Below are 20,883 nucleotides of genomic sequence, written 5' to 3' on the forward strand. Positions count from 1 at the left end.
AACAAACCTGTTAAGATGCAAGGGTTAAAAATGCGTCCGAAAATCATACGGAGTTTTTACCATATATTTTTTCTTATTTTACTTAACGTATTAAACGATCGTGATTAGATATACGTAAAAAGAACTACTATTCATCTTGCAAATTTACAGTAATTTTATGGACAATTCGTATCATCTTCATCCGAAAAGAGGGTATGTGCATATTTAATCTGAACCTACGTTATTAGATAAAATTCGGAATAACCACATGTTACTACATTTTTTTTTTTGAAGTTAGTAAAGAGGAGAATAAGAAAAGAGGAGAAGTTTTTGTGTATGATAGAGAAAGTGAATCTGGGCACGTGTGTTTGTAACACTCTTGTTTTTATTTTTTATTTTTAGGTGAAGATGAAATGTTCACAAGCAAGTTTTAAATGCTCTTTTAAGGTGGAACAAAAGAATATTATGCATATGCAGCATAGGTATAGTCTATAGAATACATTAATTATTGGCTAAAAACAATATGTAGTGAGATTCGATGCTGGCTTAATTAAATGGAAATGATTAACAACAAATACATCAGCTGGTCGGGGCAAGGCATTCAATTGGGTTTTTTTCTTTTGTGCATGCCACGCAGAAGAGAAATGACAAACAGTGTGTTTTTGCTTGTTGATGATAGATTTGATAATGTCTGAACCTAACAAAACTTGAAAGCCTCCTTCAATGGCATGATAAAAGTCCTCTGAAAAAACAGAGTCCAAATACAAATTGGAACGCACCTACTCATACAGGTGGTCAATGGTCATGCATAACCCTAATGCAATAATTGATTACTTTATTAGAGTTTAGGCTAACAATCAATACTAGGTGCCATCAAGATGAGAGATGGTAGGTGAGGAAAAAGTCCCCCCAACTGTCCTCTTTTCCTGTATGAGGGTGGGTTTCTTATTTTAGGATTTAATGATAGCTAAGCTTGGTTGGAAAGCCTATGCAGGGCCTTCAAAAGTATATTTCCTTATTTCCTTTTGCAGAATGGAGGGGTTGGTGTCTAACTGTCCATTTTTGCCCCATCCAATTATATTATGGTGAAAAGTTATTTCAAAATTGCAGTAAAAAGTCAACAGGTTTAGTCCAATAAAAATGGTTTTAATGTGCATACTAGTTAGTGATTTTAAGTTCGAATCCTCTCTTTTTGGACAGTGTGTGTTATGAAATTATTGTACAAATAAAATTAAAAGCCGCTTAACTATATAATTTTAATAAAAAACTTAATATCAAAACTTATTTGAGAGAATTTATAACTCTCACCCGAGTTGTTAAAAACATTTATTCTACATCATGTACTCGATGGCCCAAACTTCAAACCACACGTTGCTCAATCCTTACCGTTTGACAAAAACAAATTTTTCTGGCGGATCTAGTATTTGCTATGTCATGTCGCTATCTCGCGCAAGACCAACTCATGCAGGCCACATATGTTGCAAGCTGTAACTGGTAAGCACGTTACCGGCGGTGGCTGCTAAAGACCCAACAAAGTATTTGTGTTTTTTTTTCTTCCCATATTTCTTTTTATGGGCTTCAGAATTTGGAGGGAGAGACCGTTAGGTTGGACGGGTAAGTTTTGAAAGGTAGTTAAAGCCAACGGCTCTTCCTACCCAGTTCTTGAGTTTCCTCTCTCTCTCTCTCTCTCTCTCTCTCTCTCTCTCTCTCTCACACACACACACACACACACACCCTCCTTTGTTTCGTCAACCAAATCGCAATCAATATTCAATCGAGCAGGACAAGAACACGTATAAAATGGCAAGACCCAAATTAAGACAAGATGCAAATAGCAGATCATCATCTGCTTTTCGCTCAACCAACGGTCAGCTACCAAATCAATTAGATACATGTGGGAACACTAATCGCTCTTTATACATCCTACTACTTGTTCACTCCTCTGCAGTCTTCATCAAAGCCAGAGGAGGAGAGCTAAACCTCATCCTTCTTCTGCTTCTCATCCCAACTCTCCCAAGTTCTTGGGCACTTCCCAAACTTCCAAGTTTGATTCAATATTCAGTAAGTGCAATTCTCAAGTTCAAATTCTATTCTGGGTTGCATTTATATTTTTGATTCTTTATGTTGGTTGTGTGCATGATGCTAATTGATGATTTGGGCAGATGGGATTAGTTCTTATTGGTAATTTAATTAGAGCCAATTGTTATGCAATGAAGTTAATGTGGAATTCTTGAAAGTATGTGGAGGTGATGCAGAAGTTGAATATAGATTCAGTTCTGTGCTCATACTGTTGACATAATGATCTACTCAAATGGCATTGATCTCAGGGAATTTTAGACAAAACAAAGACATTGAGCTTTTTTTTATTCTGTTACTAATGTTAAGATTGAGACTAGTTTGACTTGGTTCTGATTCTGATGCATACCTTTAGGGAATGCAGTGATTGCTTTTCCTTTTTTTTTTCTTGGTGAGATTTGACCCTACGGCCTATCCTTCACCATAATTCAAAAAATCAAGGACACTATGTTTGCTGATTTTCTCTTTCCAAATCATGCTGTCAGTTCTGCCTACTTACTTGTGGCACTGATGCCTGCCTAATGTTGCAATGCACATTTGATTCTCTTAATCACAGGATTTGAAGCTTGAATCATGGCTGAAGATCTAGATAAACCACTGTTGGATCCTGAGAATTTCAATAGAGACGGTGTCGATTTGGTAGGTTTAGTTGCATTACGACAACCACATTTGGAATTCATTCCCTACAATAGCATTTTAAGACACTTCGAATATAACAGGAACGCTTACCATTGGAAGAAGTTTTCGAACAACTGAGGACATCACCGCAAGGACTTTCATCCGAAGATGCTGAAGCCAGATTGAAGATTTTTGGCTTTAACAAGCTTGAAGAGAAGACGGTAAGCACCACAGTTCCTAAATATGTTTATAAGTTCAGTTTTAGTGTTTAAGGCAAGTAGAATAGTCAATATCAGCTTAAAGCTAGATTGACAGAGTAATTGCTATTAAAAGCCCCCTCATTAATTTCAATGCAGGAGAACAAATTTTTGAAGTTTCTTAGTTTCATGTGGAACCCCTTGTCATGGGTTATGGAAGCTGCAGCAGTGATGGCACTTGTCCTTGCTAATGGTGGAGTAAGTAGAGTCTTACACTAAGTATTCATTTCCATTTCAGGGCAATGTAAATTCTGGTTTATAACTTTATTCTGTGATGAAATGATATTTCAGGGCGAAGGTCCTGACTGGCAGGACTTTGTGGGGATTATTATCCTGTTAATAATCAATTCAACAATTAGTTTCATAGAGGAGAACAATGCAGGGAATGCTGCATCGGCTCTTATGGCTCGTTTAGCTCCGAAGACAAGGGTATGCCCCTTTTGTTGATGCATTTGGCACAGAGGATGTCACCTTTATGCCCATAATAGCAGATTAGCTCATATTTCTTTCATGCAGGTTCTCAGAGATGGGCGCTGGCAAGAGCAAGATGCATCTATTTTGGTACCAGGAGATATAATCAGCATAAAGCTTGGGGATATCGTTCCAGCTGATGCTCGCCTACTTGAAGGAGACCCTTTAAAAATTGACCAGGCAAGTGCTTGAAAAGCCAACTTTGTTGTCTAACTATCAGCAGTTATATAGCTGTCACTTTCTCCGGGTGACCTGTTTGTTGGCTTAGTGATATGATCCACAGAATGAAATAATGTTTTGTGGAATTTGTTCCTGCAGTCAGCTCTTACAGGAGAGTCTCTACCTGTCACCAAGAGGACAGGAGATGAAGTGTTTTCTGGTTCAACATGTAAGCAGGGAGAGATTGAAGCTGTAGTGATAGCAACTGGGGTTCACTCCTTTTTCGGAAAAGCAGCACATTTAGTTGACTCCACAGAGGTTGTTGGACATTTCCAGCAGGTAATTGAGTGCTTAACATGCTCCTCCTGATGTTAATTCTCACAGTGACATAGTTCATAAGTTTGAAATCATGAGGTGACATCAGTGACGCGGTTTTCTGCAGGTCCTTACCGCGATTGGGAACTTCTGCATTTGCTCTATAGCTGTGGGAATGATTCTTGAAATCATTGTCATGTTCCCCATACAGCACCGCTCTTACAGGGATGGGATCAACAACCTTCTTGTTCTCTTAATTGGAGGAATACCGATTGCTATGCCAACAGTGTTATCTGTGACACTTGCAATTGGTTCTCATAGACTCTCTCAACAGGTGCATCTCTTTATAGTTTAAGTCACATAACATTTTGGAAGTCAAAATATATTTATGCTCCCGCATATTAAAAGGGGTACTTTGGATATTCAGTGGAAGAAAAAGCCTCCAATTTTGTGCTTTGTTCTGCAAACAATATAGGATCAATCCCACATATTCAGACTGACAATGTTTGCATACCTTTGTTTTTTCTTTAATTCAGGGTGCCATTACAAAAAGGATGACAGCAATTGAAGAAATGGCGGGAATGGATGTCCTCTGCAGTGACAAAACTGGAACTCTCACCCTTAATCGCCTCACTGTTGATCGAAATCTAGTCGAGGTATGAAAGCTGACTCCATAAGAATTTCTTAATTTCAAACCATGGAGGCAAAAGTTAATATTAAGTGTCATTGATATATCATGTTTTGGCCATATGGTTTGGCTGAATAACATAAAACATATGCATCTTTGCAGGTTTTCAACAAAGACATAGACAAGGATGCAGTTATCTTGTTTGCAGCCAGAGCAGCAAGACTAGAGAATCAGGATGCTATTGATGCAGCCATTGTCAATATGCTTGCTGATCCAAAGGAGGTAGGGATACAATCCTGCTGTTTTTTTTTTTTTCTATTCTGTGCTGGTTACTTATGCATAAAAATATTCTTTCATCTATAGGCAAGAGCAAACATCACAGAAGTGCATTTTCTACCTTTCAATCCAGTGGACAAGCGTACTGCAATTACATACATTGATGCTGATGGTAACTGGTATCGGGCCAGCAAAGGAGCTCCGGAACAGGTACTGATGTATTCAGAGGACAAGTACCTTAAAATTCTTTGATCCCCTGCAAATGGAAACGAAGTAAAGAACACAACTAAGTTTACACTTTAGAAGCAAAAGCTGATCACTTATGAGAACTAATGGTGTATGAGAAATTCTTTTATTGTTGCAATGCCAAAACCTGAATTATTTTTCTTTTGTTTTTTCTTTTCCATTCTCATCCTGAAATCAGATTCTAGATCTATGCCCCGAGAAAGATGAGATTGCTGGAAGAGTGCATAACATTATTGACAAATTTGCTGAAAGGGGATTGCGGTCTCTTGGAGTTGCTTATCAGGTATGCCATAGCTATGCTCTAATCCTTTTAGTGCTGGTGTGAGAGTTGTAATGAACTTTAAAAAAAGGAAAAGTTTAAATTATCATTTAGAAGATAGAAATCCAAAATTTAGGTCACAACAGTTTTTCAGCACCAGATGAAATTTCTGACATACTTCAACTCCCATGTTATGGTACTGCCAGGAAGTTCCAGAAAAAACTAAAGAAAGCCCTGGAGGTCCTTGGACATTTTGTGGGTTGTTGCCCTTGTTTGATCCTCCAAGGCATGATAGTGCTGAGACTATTCGAAGAGCACTTAACCTTGGAGTCTGTGTGAAGATGATTACAGGTACATACATGTATCATCTTGGCCTTACATAAAAAATGTGAATATCATCTTTGTTTCTTGATTACAACTGTAAATCATTTAGCATAAATTTCAAAGATAGACACTGATTCTTGAATGCTTGTTCTCACATTAGGTGATCAGTTGGCAATTGCAAAGGAGACAGGGCGACGACTTGGGATGGGAACAAACATGTACCCTTCCTCTTCATTGTTGGGCCGTGACCGTGACAAAGAAGAACACGAAGCTCTTCCAGTGGATGAGTTGATTGAGAAGGCTGATGGCTTTGCTGGAGTCTTCCCTGGTAAATAATCAAACACCTGTTTCACGAAATACATAAATTCTCTCCCTAAGGCTCCCTAATTCTTGAGAGACTTGAAAATATGAAAGACAGGTTACTGTTTGGTGGGGTGTGTGTGCATGAAACATTTGTAGCACATATTTGTTTCATACATATTTCCATCTCTGGATCACTCACCTGCCTTATCACTGCTTTAACTTTCAGAACACAAGTACGAAATCGTAAAAATTTTACAAGAAAAGAAGCATGTGGTTGGAATGACCGGAGATGGTGTTAACGATGCACCTGCTTTAAAGAAAGCAGACATTGGTATAGCAGTGGCAGATGCCACAGATGCTGCAAGAAGTGCTTCTGACATAGTCTTAACTGAGCCTGGCTTAAGTGTGATTGTCAGTGCTGTCCTGACCAGTAGAGCTATATTCCAAAGAATGAAGAATTATACAGTGAGTAGTAATCTTTTCCCTGCATTCAAATAATGGTACATTTGTATCGGTAGAATACCAGGTAGAGAGCAGTAAAATCGTAAAGCAGTGCTTACTTTGCCTTTTAACGAGAAATTCTGCAATTTCTACTATATAGGATTTTTACTTGCATTTTTTGTTTTTATTTGTAATTTTATTCTATGTTTCTACATTGGTTTGATGGTAAAACTGACTAGCTTACTTGCATACACAGATATATGCTGTCTCTATAACCATAAGGATAGTGGTAAGTTTATATTCTCATCATCTCAATATTCAAGTAATATTACTACGTTTCAACTTTTCATAATGTTAAACTCAATCATGTTGCAGCTTGGTTTCGTGCTTCTTGCGTTGATATGGGAATATGACTTCCCACCTTTCATGGTTCTGATTATAGCAATACTCAATGATGGTAATATTTCAACTAGCTCTAGCTTTACTATTTCTTCTTCTTGATTATCGAAAAGGAGTACATGACTGTGCATTATTGTAAATGCAGGAACCATCATGACGATTTCCCAGGATCGTGTAAAGCCCTCTCCAAAGCCTGACAGTTGGAAGCTTAATGAGATATTTGCAACTGGCATTGTCATTGGCACATATCTTGCTTTGGTAACTGTATTATTTTACTGGGTTGTAGTCGGCACCGACTTCTTTGAGGTATGAAACACAGAAATGTTGCTTCTTGACTTTGTTTTCTGAGACCCTCTGCAACATGAACAGCAGAAGATACATTAGCTTGGTTTACTTCTACAGTGCTTAATGATTTTATATGACTGCAGACCACCTTCCATGTAAGAGATTTATCCAGCAACAGCGAGGAAATTTCATCTGCTATATATCTGCAAGTTAGCATCATTAGCCAGGCTCTCATATTTGTTACAAGAAGCCAGGGATGGTCGTTTCTTGAGAGGCCTGGAACTCTCTTGATGTGCGCATTTGTGCTGGCTCAACTGGTATGACTTATGCAAATCAACTCTTAAATATATGCATTAAACTCGATTTTCAAGGTAACAAAACCAAAGCTGAATTACATTTTCATTTATTGAAAAAATAAATAAATAAATTCTCTCGTGTTTAGGTGGCTACTTTGATTGCTGTATATGCAAGAATCAGCTTTGCTTATATCAGTGGCATTGGATGGGGATGGGCTGGTGTCATATGGTTGTACAGTTTGATTTTCTACATTCCCCTGGATATCATCAAATTTGCAATTCGCTACGGTTTGAGTGGAGATGCCTGGAATCTATTGTTTGATAGGAAGGTTTGTGCAATGTTCTAAGTTTCATTAAAATTTGCTGCTATCAATTGTTTCTATGAGGAACAAGCCTTGGCTTGAAATGACAACTTCTGATTTTTATGTACTTTTTATTTTTAACAGACGGCTTTCACTTCTAAGAAAGATTATGGGAAGGAAGATAGGGCAGCCAAGTGGGTACTTTCTCAGAGAAGTTTACAAGGGTTGGCAGACATGGAGATCAATAAGACCGGCAAGCGATCTTCTTTGATCGCAGAACAGGCCAGGCGGCGTGCTGAAATAGCCAGGTAATACAAACTGCCATTTTCTGTTGCATTTTTACAGGTTGGATTTCATCCCATCTTGCTAATATGTACTTGGTTAAATGCCACATTAATTTCACAGGCTGGGAGAGATACACACTCTGAGAGGACATGTAGAATCTGTAGTGAGGCTCAAGAATCTGGACTTAGGTGTTATTCAATCAGCCCATACTGTCTGAAGCCAATACATGGAAATAGTATCATTCAATTTTCCGGTGAAAAGAAACTCATCAGCAGTTGCTCACATGATTGATGTTGGGCATCTGCAAAAGAAATTGACCTTTGGTTACAACTTAAAAGAGTTTCTGGGGATGGAAATAGGTGATCTATGTAATGCTTGTCAATTCTTTGGGAGCTAAAAGTAAGGAATGCATTTTCCTAGTATTTATTTCTTGCAATTTTTCATATGTACAAGGGGACCAACTGTTTTTGTGTAATAATTAGGAAACTTCGAACTAATAAACCACCTCAAACAGGGGAATTTTTCTCTTTTTTGGTGTTTTTTTGGTATAACATGTATGGTTTGCTCTTGCATAAGAGAAATACACATTAAATTTTGTAGCCACTTCAATGAAGATTGTTGCTTCTTTTTTCGGTAATGTGTCAAAGATTGAACATGAATGAAAATATTCTGGGCTTTTTCTTTGGACTTTGGACAATCCACAAACTGTCTGTGATGGCAAAAATCCCCGTAGGGGCGGGTCCCTGTCGGGTCTCCGACCCTAACGGGGGGGGGGGAGATTTCGAGGCTAAATGGGTATCGGGTACGGGGATTCCCGAACTTGAAAAATCCCCGACGAGTATGGGGAGGGGATGGTATTGGCGTCCCCATCCCCGAACCCGACCCGAAAATATATATGTTTATATTTAAATAAATAAATAAATAATTATAATATTTATGTTTAATCCTAAGTTAACTTCCCTCTCCTAATTCTTCCTAATTTTCTATGGAATTTCATATTGATGTGATTTTGAATAGTTGAGTTGAACTTTATAGTTAATTTGGATATATTGAATGATAATGTAATATGAAATTTAATGTTAAAATGTATGATAAATATTTTTTTATGCAAAAAAATCGGGGATTCGGGGCGGGTATGAGGGATAGTCCCCCAACGGGGATGGGGACGGGGATTCCCTGAAACCTAATAAACGGGGATGGGTTCGGGGATGGAGGCGGGGATGGAGAGCAGAGATGGGGATGGTATTGTCATACCCAGCCCCTACCCGACCCGTTACCATCCCTACACAGACAGCATCTAAATATATCTGTTGGTGAATCTATTCAAATTCTTCAATGAGTAGATAGATCTGCCTTTCCACATTCTTTTCAACGACAAAATCAGTGTTAAACCAAAACCAATATAGACACTCTTGGACTACAAATGCAATGCCATATTATCAAATGATGATCCAAGGCTGAAGGCATTCCAATCACTTGACCCCATGAGACTTAATAACAGAAATCTAGCATTATTTGAAAGAAAAACAATTTAGGAAGAGGACACCTGAATGATGCGCGTGTGCCCCTTTCCAAGCTTCACGGAGTTGATGTAATCCGTAAGGCAATGTGCTGAGGTACCAGGAAACACAAGTCCTGTCATCTTTACCAAAATGGAGAGCCATCCCTCTTTAAACTCTGGTTCATATGTGTAGCTTATTGTTAAACTTCTTATCAGCTCCCAGACAGCAGTAAGACATTTTGGCATCAAGTATCTCAATCCAAAGTAATTGTTGTTTGGCTTATCCTCCACTCTCTTCAAGTATGCATATGTCAAAGAAAAGAAGAAGAAAAGTCAGTGCTTGAAGAAGTTGAAATTTTAAAGAAAGATTATGGGACAAGTCCCAGAGCCCTCCCTTCTCTGGCCTAAACATAAGGTAGCTGAACTCATCATCATCATCATCATCAGAAAGTCCATGTGATAGGACCGTCACCCACACTACATCACCCTGCACTATCCATATCACTCTGCAAGATCATCGCATAACTTAGATTCTATTTCCCGAAAAGCTAGGAAACGGTTATCCTTTTCCCTCGGTATGACTGCCATGTGGCATCATCCAAATCATGTATAAAGTACCTGATATCTGGTACAGAGGGAACAATGAATGAAAATATGACATTTCCTTAATTGTTTCCTCTGTATTTCCAATTCTGCATTTACGAACCTACCATTTGGTATCTAGAGCCTGGTTGCTTCCGATGGGAAAAAAATCCCAGGCCACGCTAACGGCAGGACTGGCCACTGTGGCTGAAGTCGAGACGGACCTTCAACGTGAACAACTGGAAGCTCAGCTCCAAGAATTCCAGAATACGGTGACCACCGTCTCTCAACGCCAGGACGAGGTACAAAGCGACGTCACAGAAATCTTGAAAACGCTTACCACATTAAGCGACCAACAAACCCAGAACTGGACCTTCCAGAAAACGGTGATGGACGAACTTCGGACCTTACGAGCTCGAAGCCCAGCTTTTCCTCACCCTTCCGTCTCTCCCTCCCGCCAAACGGTACCAACACAACCATTGCCATCAGCATGGGTACGTCCATCTACTAGTCCGATTTTTAGCTACAACCAACCGAGTATGGCCTCCATGCCCACCATACCTCCGTCATCGTTGCCCACTTCCATGGGTTCACCAACACCCCATATCTTGCCAAATCTCTCCACAACCGCAGGTCCAAGTTTCATACCAGAACCGCTCAGATCCCATCACCCTTCGGTCACAACCCAAATTCCCCACCCATCTCACGGCTCCACCCAACTTCCTACATCAAACTTTTCCCCCTTTATTCCACTGGGACAATTTACCCACCCTATCCCAAGTCCTAATCCCATGTCTCACCCGAATACTTCATACAGCTCCATGAAACCAATGAAGCTGGATCTTCCACGCTTCTACGGTGAGGACCCATATGGGTGGTTAGCAATGGCCGAACGTTTCCTCGACTACCATGAGGTGGAAGACCATCAGAAGGTCATGGTGGCGGCGATGCATCTGGGTGGCGACGCCGCCCTGTGGATGAAGTGGTTTGAGTCGCGTTACCCACGCGATTCATGGGTCGTCTTCTCCGAGATGTTGCTACAGCGCTTTGGGCCGGGTGAAGCCCTAAATGTCAATATGGGCTTGTCCCACAATAAACAGACCGGGTCAGTGGCTGAGTTTGTGGGTCTTTTCATTAAGCTCTCTTGCCGAGCAGTGGGCTGGACTGATGAGCAATTGCTGGGCACCTTTGTAGGGGGGCTTAAGGAGGACATACAAGATGATGTCATTGCCCTGGAACCACACTCCTTGGCCCGTGCCATGGAACTTGCCCAGATATTTGAAAACAAGCTGAAAAAGAAAACAGGGCACAAAACTTTCAACTCTAGGTTTACAGGTTCCCAACCCACCACCCGTTACACACCTCAAACCACTCCCACCTTTTCTCCAACTCCTAAAGCAGCTACAGCGCACCCGCCAACCAACCGCCCAATTTTTTGACGGACCCAAGCTGAACTTCAAGACCGGCGCCAGAAGGGGTTGTGTTTCAGCTGTGATGAGGCTTATTCTCCAGGCCATCGTTGCAAACAGCCCCACATCTTGATGATTGAATCCGAGAGCTTGTTGGATGGTATGATTGAACCCACCATTGACATCTCGGAACCCACCGCAGATGAGGAACACCAACCTGTCATTGAGGACACGACCATACACCTCCATGCGCTGGCAGACAGGAAACGGACCCGCGGCAGGGCAATGCGATTACAGGGTTCTATTGAGGGTATTCCGATACGGGTGTTCATCGATTCTGGGGCTGATCGTAATTTCCTTAACCCCAATATCGCCACACAGCTGAAGACACCCATTGATACTCAAAAAATAAAAAAAATAGTGGTTGCCACGGGTCAGTCGTATGGCACGAAAGGTATGGTTTATGCAGTGCCAGTGAAACTCCAGGCCTTTGAATTTCAAGGTGACTTTTGCCTCCTCTCTGTATCTGGATGTGATTTAGTTTTGGGGGTTGAATGGTTAGAGACGTTGGGACTCATTGGCTGGCATTTCAGAGATAAGATCATGGAATTTACAGTGGATGGCAACAATTATCGTTTACAGGGCAGCAAGGGTAATGGGGGCATTGGCAACCCCCCTGCATCCGCAGTGTTCACTATGCTGGAGAAAGAAGAGCAATTTCTCCGGACTCCAGCAGACCAGGGGATCATGTGTCCCATTCCACTAAGTGTTCAAGGCTTGTTGACGCCATTTTCTGATTTATTTGAGGAATCTCTGGGGTTACCCCCCTCTCGCGCCATTGATCACCGTATCCCATTGCTACCAGGTACGGGACCGATTAATGTCAGACCATATCGATACCCTCACTGGCAAAAAGCTGAAATTGAGTCTCAAGTGAAGGCTATGCTGCAAGCTGGGATCATTAGGAGAAGTTCGAGTCCGTTCTCCTCTCCGGTGCTTCTGGTCAGCAAGAAAGAAGGGACTTGGAGGTTCTGTGTTGATTATCGCGCTCTAAATCAGGTAACAGTCAAGGATAAATTTCCAATACCAGTCATTGATGAGATGCTAGATGAATTAAATGGGGCCGCTTGGTTCTCCAAACTGGATTTGCGTTCCGGGTACCATCAAATCCGCATGAGGGACGCTGACATTCTGAAGACGGCATTTCGGACACACGAAGGGCACTATGAATTCCTGGTAATGCCATTCGGCTTATCTAACGCCCCATCCACATTCCAGGCCCTCATGAACGACATCTTCCGCCCTTACCTGCGTAAGTTTGTCCTTGTATTTTTTGACGATATATTGGTATATAGTCGTACTTTGAATGAACATGTCCATCACTTAACCACTGTGTTTGAGGTGTTACGGGTTGCTCAACTCAAAATGAAGGCTTCTAAATGCACATTTGCTCAATCCACTGTCGATTATTTGGGTCACACCATATCTGAAGCAGGGGTATCAGTGGATAAAAAGAAAATTCAGTGCATTGATAATTGGCCACGACCTGAGACAGTCAAAGGGTTGCGTGGTTTTCTGGGTTTAGCGGGATATTACCGCAAATTCGTTCATCATTTTGGTACAATCTCCAAGCCGCTAACAGATCTCTTACGCAAAGACAACTTCCATTGGAGCCCGGCGGCAGACTCTGCTTTCCAAGCCCTCAAAACTGCTTTGACAACCACTCCTGTCCTCCGCTTACCAGACTTCTCCAAGCAGTTTGTCGTGGAATCGGATGCCTCTAACAATGGGGTGGGTGCCATTTTGTCCCAGGAGCAACGACCGATAGCATATCTTAGCAAATCCCTATCTGAAAGGCATCGTTCCTTGTCGGTTTATGACAAGGAGATGCTGGCAGTGGTTCTGGCAGTGCAACAATGGCGTCCATATTTGCTGGGTCGACAATTTAAAATTGTCACAGATCACCAAACCATCAAGCATTTTTTGGAACAACGCATCACCACTCCCACTCAAGAGAAATGGTTGCTCAAATTACTTGGGTACAACTATGAAATCGAGTATCGTGCGGGAAGCAAGAATGCGGGCCCTGATGCTTTGTCTAGGAAGTCGGAATTATTGGCTATTATGGGTTTATCCACTCCCATTTTTTACTGTATCCCCCAGATTCAACAGGCTTATACTTCCGACAGTGAGGCTCAACAACTTATTAGCCTCCTCCAAGCTGATCCTACTGCCAAACCTCATTATTCATGGCAGAATAATTGCCTCTACTACAAGGAGCGCGTCTTTGTCCCTGTTTCTTCTCAATGGCGTACCATGATCTTGGAGGAATTTCATTCCACTCCAATGGGGGGACACTCAGGACAACTCCGCACATACAAGCGCATACTCCGTAATTTTCGTTGGCCAAGATTAAAGAAAGATGTGCAGGCATTTGTAGCAGCCTGTGACACTTGCCAGCGCCAAAATTATGAAGCTTTACACCCACCCGGGTTGCTCCAGCCTTTGCCCATACCTGATTCCATTTGGCAAGATATTGCCATGGATTTTGTGGAGGGATTACCCTCAGTCAACGGGAAGAACGCCATCCTTGTCGTTGTTGACCGCTTGTCCAAATATGGGCATTTTATTCCCATCAAACATCCGTATACAGCTTCACAGGTTGCAGATTTCTTTATTTGTGAAGTTTTTAAACTCCATGGGATGCCCCGGACCATTGTGAGTGACAGGGATCCAACGTTTACAAGCCAATTCTGGACATCTTTCTTTACACACCAGGGCACTAAACTCTGCCATAGTTCTGCATATCACCCGTAATCCGACGGTCAAACTGAAGTTCTCAATCGCACTTTGGAACACTACCTTCGTTGTTTTGTGGGGGACAAACCCACGTCCTGGGTTTCTTGGTTACCATGGGCCGAATGGTGGTATAACACCACGTATCACTCCGCCATCAAAATGACTCCATACCAAGCAGTTTATGGCCAACCCCCTCCCTCGGTCGAATTTTATACTTCAGGTTCCTCTGCTGTACAAGCTGTGGATCTCGCCCTGCGTGACCGTGACACCTTATTGCGACGACTCCGACAGAACATGCAAATTGCTCAAGAGCGTATGACATTTTTTGCAAATCACAAACGTTCGGAACGCCATTTTGATGTGGATGATTGGGTCTTCTTGCGCCTCCAACCCTATCGACAGTCCACCATGGGTACTTCTAACTGCCCCAAGTTGTCCCCACGGTTTTATGGTCCATACAAAATCCTGGCAAAGATTGGAGAAAGGGCTTACAAGCTTGCCTTACCATCTGGCTCAAAAATTCATAATGTCTTTCATGTCTCTCTGCTCAAGAAGAAAATTGGTGCTCACCTCACTTCATCCCCAACACTTCCTCCCTTACGTCCTGATAGTTCTGTGCATTGGACTCCAGCCAAAATTCTCAATCGTGGGCTTTTCAAACGCCGTAACCAGCCTGTGGTTCGTTGGCTGATTCAGTGGTCTGGTTTACCTGAGGAGGATGCCACTTGGGAGGATGCTACAGACATTGAGCAACGTTTTCCTCACTTCCAGCCCTGAGGACAGGTCTGTTTTCTTCGGGGCAGGATTGATAGGACCGTCACCCACACTACATCACCCTGCACTATCCATATCACTTTGCAAGATCATCGCATAACTTAGATTCTATTTCCCGAAAAGCTAGGAAACGGTTATCCTTTTCCCTCGGTATGACTGCCATGTGGCATCATCCAAATCATGTATAAAGTACCTGATATCTGGTACAGATGGAACAATGAATGAAAATATGACATTTCCTTAATTGTTTCCTCTGTATTTCCAATTCTGCATTTACGAACCTACCACCATGGCTTTGGTTCTCTTGGGAATTAGTGGCCATTGGATTGTTTTGTGAGAGTTTTGATGTTAGATTCACAAAGAGAGAAATGGATGGGGTATTTATACATTGTAGGGAAAAGGGGAAAAAGAGAAAATCCAAGATGGCAAAGGCTGTTACATGTGCATCCATTAGCATGGCAAGGCTGCAGGATGCAAGTGCTCTGCTTCTATGCATGTGTGTGTTTTTCAGGTGGGTTTTGATCAGAGTGTCACATTTAGTCTAGATATTACAGCTTGAAATTACCTACATGCCTCAAATACCCCTTTTTATAGCTTAGCTTTAGGTGCAAGTGTCAAGTGTTTTGCTTCTTGGAGATTGTTGTATCTACTGTCTACATAACATTATACATTCTTAACCAACAAAAATAAAAAGATAATTATGTTTGTTTTCAAGTAAATGACAGTTGCATACATTGTGATTATGACTGGAATTATTTCTAAAACACTTGTAATTTATTTAAAGGGATTAATTAAAGGGACTGGGCAGAAATCTTTGCATATAACATAAACACAAGTTTTTGTACTTTTAGTGTTTCAACCTCTTTTTCATGCTTGATAAAGAGAGGAAGATAAACTTAGGGTACTTGTTCTTCAAGGCACCTAAAATATATTCATCAATAATCCCTACAGTTTAGAAATGTGAATACACACCTAAATTGTGGGTAAGGAATTATTAGGTCCATTTTTGTTATTAGTGACAAGGAATTTGACTGTAAAAAAGAGCTTCACAATGTACATTACTTGTACACTAAAGCCAGAGCTATATTTATCATATGACTAAAAGCCATATTATCATCATCTGCAAGAAAAGCTTCTTAAAAAGAAGACATCTGAACAATGCGCTCCTTTCCCAGCCTCACCGAATCGACGTAATTTGTAGGGCAATGTGCAGAGACACCAGGAGCCACCAGTCCTATAATCCTTAGCAAAATGGAGAACCAACCCTCTCTATACTCTGGTCCATATGTGTAGCCCATTGTTAAACCTCTTATCAGCTCCCAAACAGCATTCAGATATTCTGGTATCAGATATCTTATTCCAAAGTAATTTCTGTTTGGTTCCTCCTCCATTCTCTTGAAAGATGCATATGTCAAACAAGAAAACAATAATTCAGTAAAAGAAGAAGATGAAACTTAAAGAAAGTTAGCTAAAGGGGTTCATTTCACGCCTTGAAAGACATCAACCCCACAATGAGCATGCACTCCCTCATACCAATATGTCCCCAATGAACCAATTTAAACCAACCAGCAACTTTCTATTGCGCCATTAATCTTAATAAGCAGGTTGCATGCGTCCGTAGTGACATCTCATATCAAGAAGGGAATGCAGGATAGAATGCTGCAAATTTCTTATTATTTGGGCAACTAGTTTACAGAGCATTCGGTGGACAGGATTGAATATGAGGACAATTAATAGTATTAAAATTAAACAAACTGTATAAGCAAAGGCTTGAATACATACTTGTTCATTGAATTGGCTGTCATAGTAAAGGCACACCCCAAAATGCTTATACAAGAAGGTTTTGTCGTCGTAAGGCAACCTGGGCACAAGATCATTGCAGTAGACAACCCTGAAGTACTTTGGGACCATAGAATTCAAATGGGCTTCCATGTACCTCCCCAGTTTCCTATTACCTACCCGGGGCTGCCCAAATGTGTACACACCCAGCAACCTTTGCATCAGCTCCATCTCCTCGTGCAACACCAGCACTGATGGGAACAGTATGGCAAGTGCCCCACCTAGGCTATGCCCAGTAACTACGAATTTTGCATTTTTGTGCTCCTCGAGTAAGCTCTTGAGCTTTCTTCTCACAGCATAGTATGCAGACTTCTCCCCCATGTCTGGTGGAACTATCTTCTTGCTATGCCGATCACCTCCACCTTGTTTCATGTGAGAATCAATGTTTGAGGATGATGCTTTGGAACCTTCTGAAGATCTTTGGCTAACATCAACACAATTTGCAGGGGTGAATTCTTTCTGCATCTCTATGAGTTGATTGTAGAAGGTTACAGCATTAGTTCTATTCCCCAAGCCTAAGGCTTCTAAGAATCCCATGTGTACTTTCCCCAATTTGGGAACTTCATACCAAGAGTAGTCAAAATCGGTACTCCAATCATCGGCATCAAAAGGTTCTGTTCCCCTGAAGCTGATCAGTATCAAATTTGCATCTTTAGGCTTGTCACAAAGCATGAACACTTGGGTGGACATCTGCTTTTGGAAATCTATCAAGCACCATACAATAAAGGAGAAAAAACATGAATTGGACTCAAAAAGTAAGTTCGAAATTTTTGATGACCAAAAGTAATGTTTAAAATGCACTTCTCACCATTCCAGCAATTGTAGAATTTTACAAAATGCATCTGCTTTCATTGTCAAAATTAAACTAATTAGTATTTATAATGATCAACTGAAAGTATATTGAACCCCTTATATGGTTAAAACATAGCCAAAAAACAAAGAGAGAAGAGAACGAGAATAGCTTGCCTTCCAATGGTCAACCACGATATATCTAACGACTTGTGCATTCTCATATGCTAACTTGGCAGCCATCATACAGAGATCCATGAGAGCCCTGTTGTTACCCAGTTCAGCTTTTAGGCTTGTTTCTGCTAAGTTTTCACCCTTGTAGAGGTCTATCCGCCCATCGAAATGTCCAATTGTACTTATGAAAGTCTCTGTGCCCCTCTGTGGCACCACGACTTTTCCTGCTTCCCCAATCACCATTACAGTAAGCAATTAGACTACTAGGATTAATTGAGAATTAACAGTTTGCAGTACATTCCTTTTATTAAGAAAAACCCAAAAAGGTCAAAAATTTGTAAATTTTGTACACAAGACCCTTTGTCCATAGAAAGAAGGCATATACAATACAGGTAGGCACAAATTCTAAACAAAAGATAAGTAAAGAATTTCCAAAAAGCCTTACTTTTTGTGTTTGCCTATACATGCTTTTGTCCCTTAGTAAACAAGAAATTCCATTCACTATGAAGCGAAAGCAAGCAAGTTAAGCAAACACATTAGTTAGTGAAAATGGTTTCCAATGTTTTCATTCTGTAATTTTAATTCTTGTCATTATGCATTTATGAGTTAATCCCCCAAGTAGAAGTTAAAGAACAACCCAAAAGAGGCCTAAACACAAACAAATTTACAGGGGCAACATAATGATTTTCTGATACAAGCGATACTGGGGAGAGGGGAATCGAACCTAGGACGTGGGGTGCAGTGGCAACAACATAATGATATATACAAATAGAGCATTAAAACTCACAAACATAATACAAAATGAAGAAATTAGTAAATGGGTAGCAATAATAATAATAATTGTGATCAGTGTCTGAGTTTACCATGAAGCAGAGTTATGAGCAAGCCAAAGAGGCCTCCATTGAGAGACAAGAGGTTGAGGATGAAGTCAACAAGGTAGCCAGTCCACTCCAGAGGCTTCCCAAAAAGGCCTATGATTTTCCGGGCAATTATGGACACCACTATGACCCATCTGTGATCCCCTGCCACTCTACCCACCACTTCTTCGTCTGAGCCCTCAAGAAACCGAACCCCACTGTCTACCTTTTGCAACACCGAGTACCTAAACAAGTCCCTGAGTCCTCCCTTCTCTGGCCGTACGATCAGGTACCTAAACTCATCATCACCATCATGATCAACTCCAAAATGGCGGTGGTTATCCATTGCAGTTGAATTGGTTTTTGTGGAAAAGTCTGAAACTTAAAATGATTTTGAAGTTGGAAGAGAGAAATAATGAATGGGGTATTTATAATTTCATAAATAAAAGAAACAAAAGAAACAAAAGATTTTGCTTTGGAAAGGGGAGGAAAGCAAAATGGGTAAAGGACGTTACGTGTGCATAGGTAGCTGCAGCAGAGTGTAAGTGTTTTTGGTTTGGCAGCTTTTAATTTGTTTTTGCAAGTGTCTCTGTTTGTGGATTTGTTTGTTTTGGTTTGGAGGGTTACGTATAAATAAATTTGTCGTTAAACCCGAAATAAGGTCGTATTCGTCATCATCATTATGTCTCATAAGTTCGTATTTGTCATCATCATTATGTGTCAAATGTTGTAGATATAAAGAAGAGCTACATGCCCGATAATACAAAGCAGCAGATATACATGCACACACCCTTTCTTTTCTCTCGGGATTTTATTAAATGACATATTTTGATCATTCTTTAACTATTGTAACCTTCAATTTTAAAAGCTATATAATTTTGCCAATAAGATCAGTCTATTGAAAAAAAATAAAAAAAAAATAAAGGTTTTGATTTGTAGTCTAGTGGTCTTAAATTCGAATCCTCATGACATTGTGATAGTGTGTGTGTGAGAAATCTCTCTCATGTACACATCGGCTGTCTAAATACATCATTCTCACTCATTGAATTACCATGAGGAGTAATTGAAAGTTTAACAAAAAATAAACGAAAAGTGTGTAAATTGATTACAATCTTTAAATGCCCTTTTGGAAGCCCAAACAACCTCAGAAACCCAAAATCCACTTTATGTCACAAAAAAGCAATGAGTTGAACTTGTGGTGCCGTTCCCTTTTCGGAAAGGTATTATGCGACCCAATCAGAGCTCGAACGCCAATCTGTAAATTCCTGTTGCATCCTTTTTCCTTTCTTCGCTCTAATTCTTTTTCAATTCATTCAGATATTTGTTCTACATCAGTTATGGAGTTACAGTCTTTCTCTCTATCTCTCTCATCATCTCTAAGGAGATATATAGCCATTATATGGCCATACCCTTCCCATTGTGGCTTTTAAAACGAAAAAGGCTTTACATAGAAAAGCTATCTATATGAAGATGGTGTGTAAGTGCAACTTGTTTTCTTCTTTTTTTCTTGTTAATAGTTGTATGGGCTTCATCCTTTTGTAAATTGTTGTCTCTTCTACGTGACATTCTTATCCCAAAAAAGAATATTATTTTTTCAAAAAAACGTGATGTGGAGGCATTTGGATTGTGACTTGAAATGTGTTCTTTTACTCAATTCTGATCCATTTGAATCCCATTAGCATCAAAACAAGAACTTGGGTTTTGAATCAGATGGGATTGCCTTGCCATGTACAGATTGGAAAGATTGGGGTCCCTGAGAATGCGTGCAAGTATTGAGAGAATATATAGAGGGAAAAAACACAAGTTTTTGGTTTGTTGGTGTTTGGGATATAAATCCTATGCAAATGATAACGTTCCAGAGTCCTTTTGCCTCCGAAGGATAAGACCACAATCATTGGGTTATCATTTCTCTCTTTCACACGCCACATGTGTTGTGTCTGGTGGTGTGGCCTGCAACATCTATCTTTTGCTGTTTTCTCACCAAAGTTCTTATAAAGTTGAATCCAAAGCTCCACTTTTGTTAAAGAAAGAAAGAGATGCAAATTATTGATCTAACCAATTTTGCGGTAATCACCAGTTCTCGTGATGTTTCTGATTCATGTAATATATAACGTACCGTAACATAGATGAAATGATAAAAATACATATGTATTGTAATATAGATAAGTTAGTGATTCTATGTGACGATATGGCAATCACATTAAAAAATTACTCGTAATCATTGATAGCATATGTTTTTA

At 40.4% G+C, this 20,883-nt stretch overlaps 3 protein-coding genes across 4 annotated transcripts; 2 read left to right on the forward strand and 1 right to left on the reverse strand.

Annotated features, from left to right (window-relative positions):
- Positions 1,811-8,551, forward strand: LOC18782543 (ATPase 10, plasma membrane-type). Its single transcript, XM_007217630.2, has 22 exons — positions 1,811-2,040; positions 2,612-2,694; positions 2,775-2,894; positions 3,030-3,128; positions 3,222-3,359; positions 3,447-3,581; positions 3,720-3,899; positions 4,003-4,209; positions 4,412-4,531; positions 4,666-4,785; positions 4,867-4,989; positions 5,204-5,308; positions 5,491-5,635; positions 5,769-5,936; positions 6,138-6,376; positions 6,609-6,641; positions 6,728-6,809; positions 6,897-7,057; positions 7,180-7,353; positions 7,479-7,661; positions 7,779-7,942; positions 8,040-8,551. Exons 2-22 carry the CDS (start codon positions 2,629-2,631, stop codon positions 8,134-8,136), a joined length of 2,859 nt encoding a protein of 952 aa, XP_007217692.1. The 5' UTR covers positions 1,811-2,040; positions 2,612-2,628; the 3' UTR covers positions 8,137-8,551.
- LOC109947883 lies at positions 14,370-14,987 on the forward strand. Its single transcript, XM_020559247.1, has one exon. The coding sequence runs from the start codon at positions 14,370-14,372 to the stop codon at positions 14,985-14,987; it is 618 nt and encodes a 205-aa protein (XP_020414836.1).
- On the reverse strand, positions 15,871-19,263 carry LOC18782953. Of its 2 annotated transcripts, XM_007215616.2 has the most exons (5): positions 18,650-19,263; positions 17,790-18,010; positions 17,632-17,665; positions 16,767-17,527; positions 15,871-16,378 (listed from the first exon to the last, which is right to left on the reverse strand). In XM_007215616.2, exons 1-5 carry the CDS (start codon positions 18,987-18,989, stop codon positions 16,121-16,123), a joined length of 1,614 nt encoding a protein of 537 aa, XP_007215678.1. In that variant the 5' UTR covers positions 18,990-19,263; the 3' UTR covers positions 15,871-16,120. The 2 variants fall into 2 exon arrangements, with proteins under 2 accessions (XP_007215678.1, XP_020416628.1); XM_020561039.1 differs by lacking the exon at positions 17,632-17,665 and having other exon boundaries at positions 16,767-17,513; positions 18,650-19,215.

Source organism: Prunus persica, chromosome G3 (assembly GCF_000346465.2).
Source record: "Prunus persica cultivar Lovell chromosome G3, Prunus_persica_NCBIv2, whole genome shotgun sequence".
Lineage (NCBI taxonomy): Eukaryota > Viridiplantae > Streptophyta > Magnoliopsida > Rosales > Rosaceae > Prunus > Prunus persica.

Excerpts from the sequence above, each read along its gene's own strand:
- LOC18782543 (XM_007217630.2), top strand. The coding sequence starts at position 2,629 with ATGGCTGAAGATCTAGATAAACCACTGTTGGATCCTGAGAATTTCAAT. Across the intron at positions 4,990-5,203 it reads GCAAAGGAGCTCCGGAACAG|ATTCTAGATCTATGCCCCGA; the intron begins GTACTGATGTAT and ends TCCTGAAATCAG. Across the intron at positions 5,937-6,137 it reads CTTTGCTGGAGTCTTCCCTG|AACACAAGTACGAAATCGTA; the intron begins GTAAATAATCAA and ends TTTAACTTTCAG.
- LOC109947883 (XM_020559247.1), top strand. The coding sequence starts at position 14,370 with ATGACTCCATACCAAGCAGTTTATGGCCAACCCCCTCCCTCGGTCGAA.
- LOC18782953 (XM_007215616.2), bottom strand. The coding sequence starts at position 18,989 with ATGGATAACCACCGCCATTTTGGAGTTGATCATGATGGTGATGATGAG. Across the intron at positions 18,011-18,649 it reads GCTCATAACTCTGCTTCATG|GAAAAGTCGTGGTGCCACAG; the intron begins GTAAACTCAGAC and ends TTGGGGAAGCAG. Across the intron at positions 17,528-17,631 it reads ATTCTACAATTGCTGGAATG|ATTTCCAAAAGCAGATGTCC; the intron begins GTGAGAAGTGCA and ends GGTGCTTGATAG.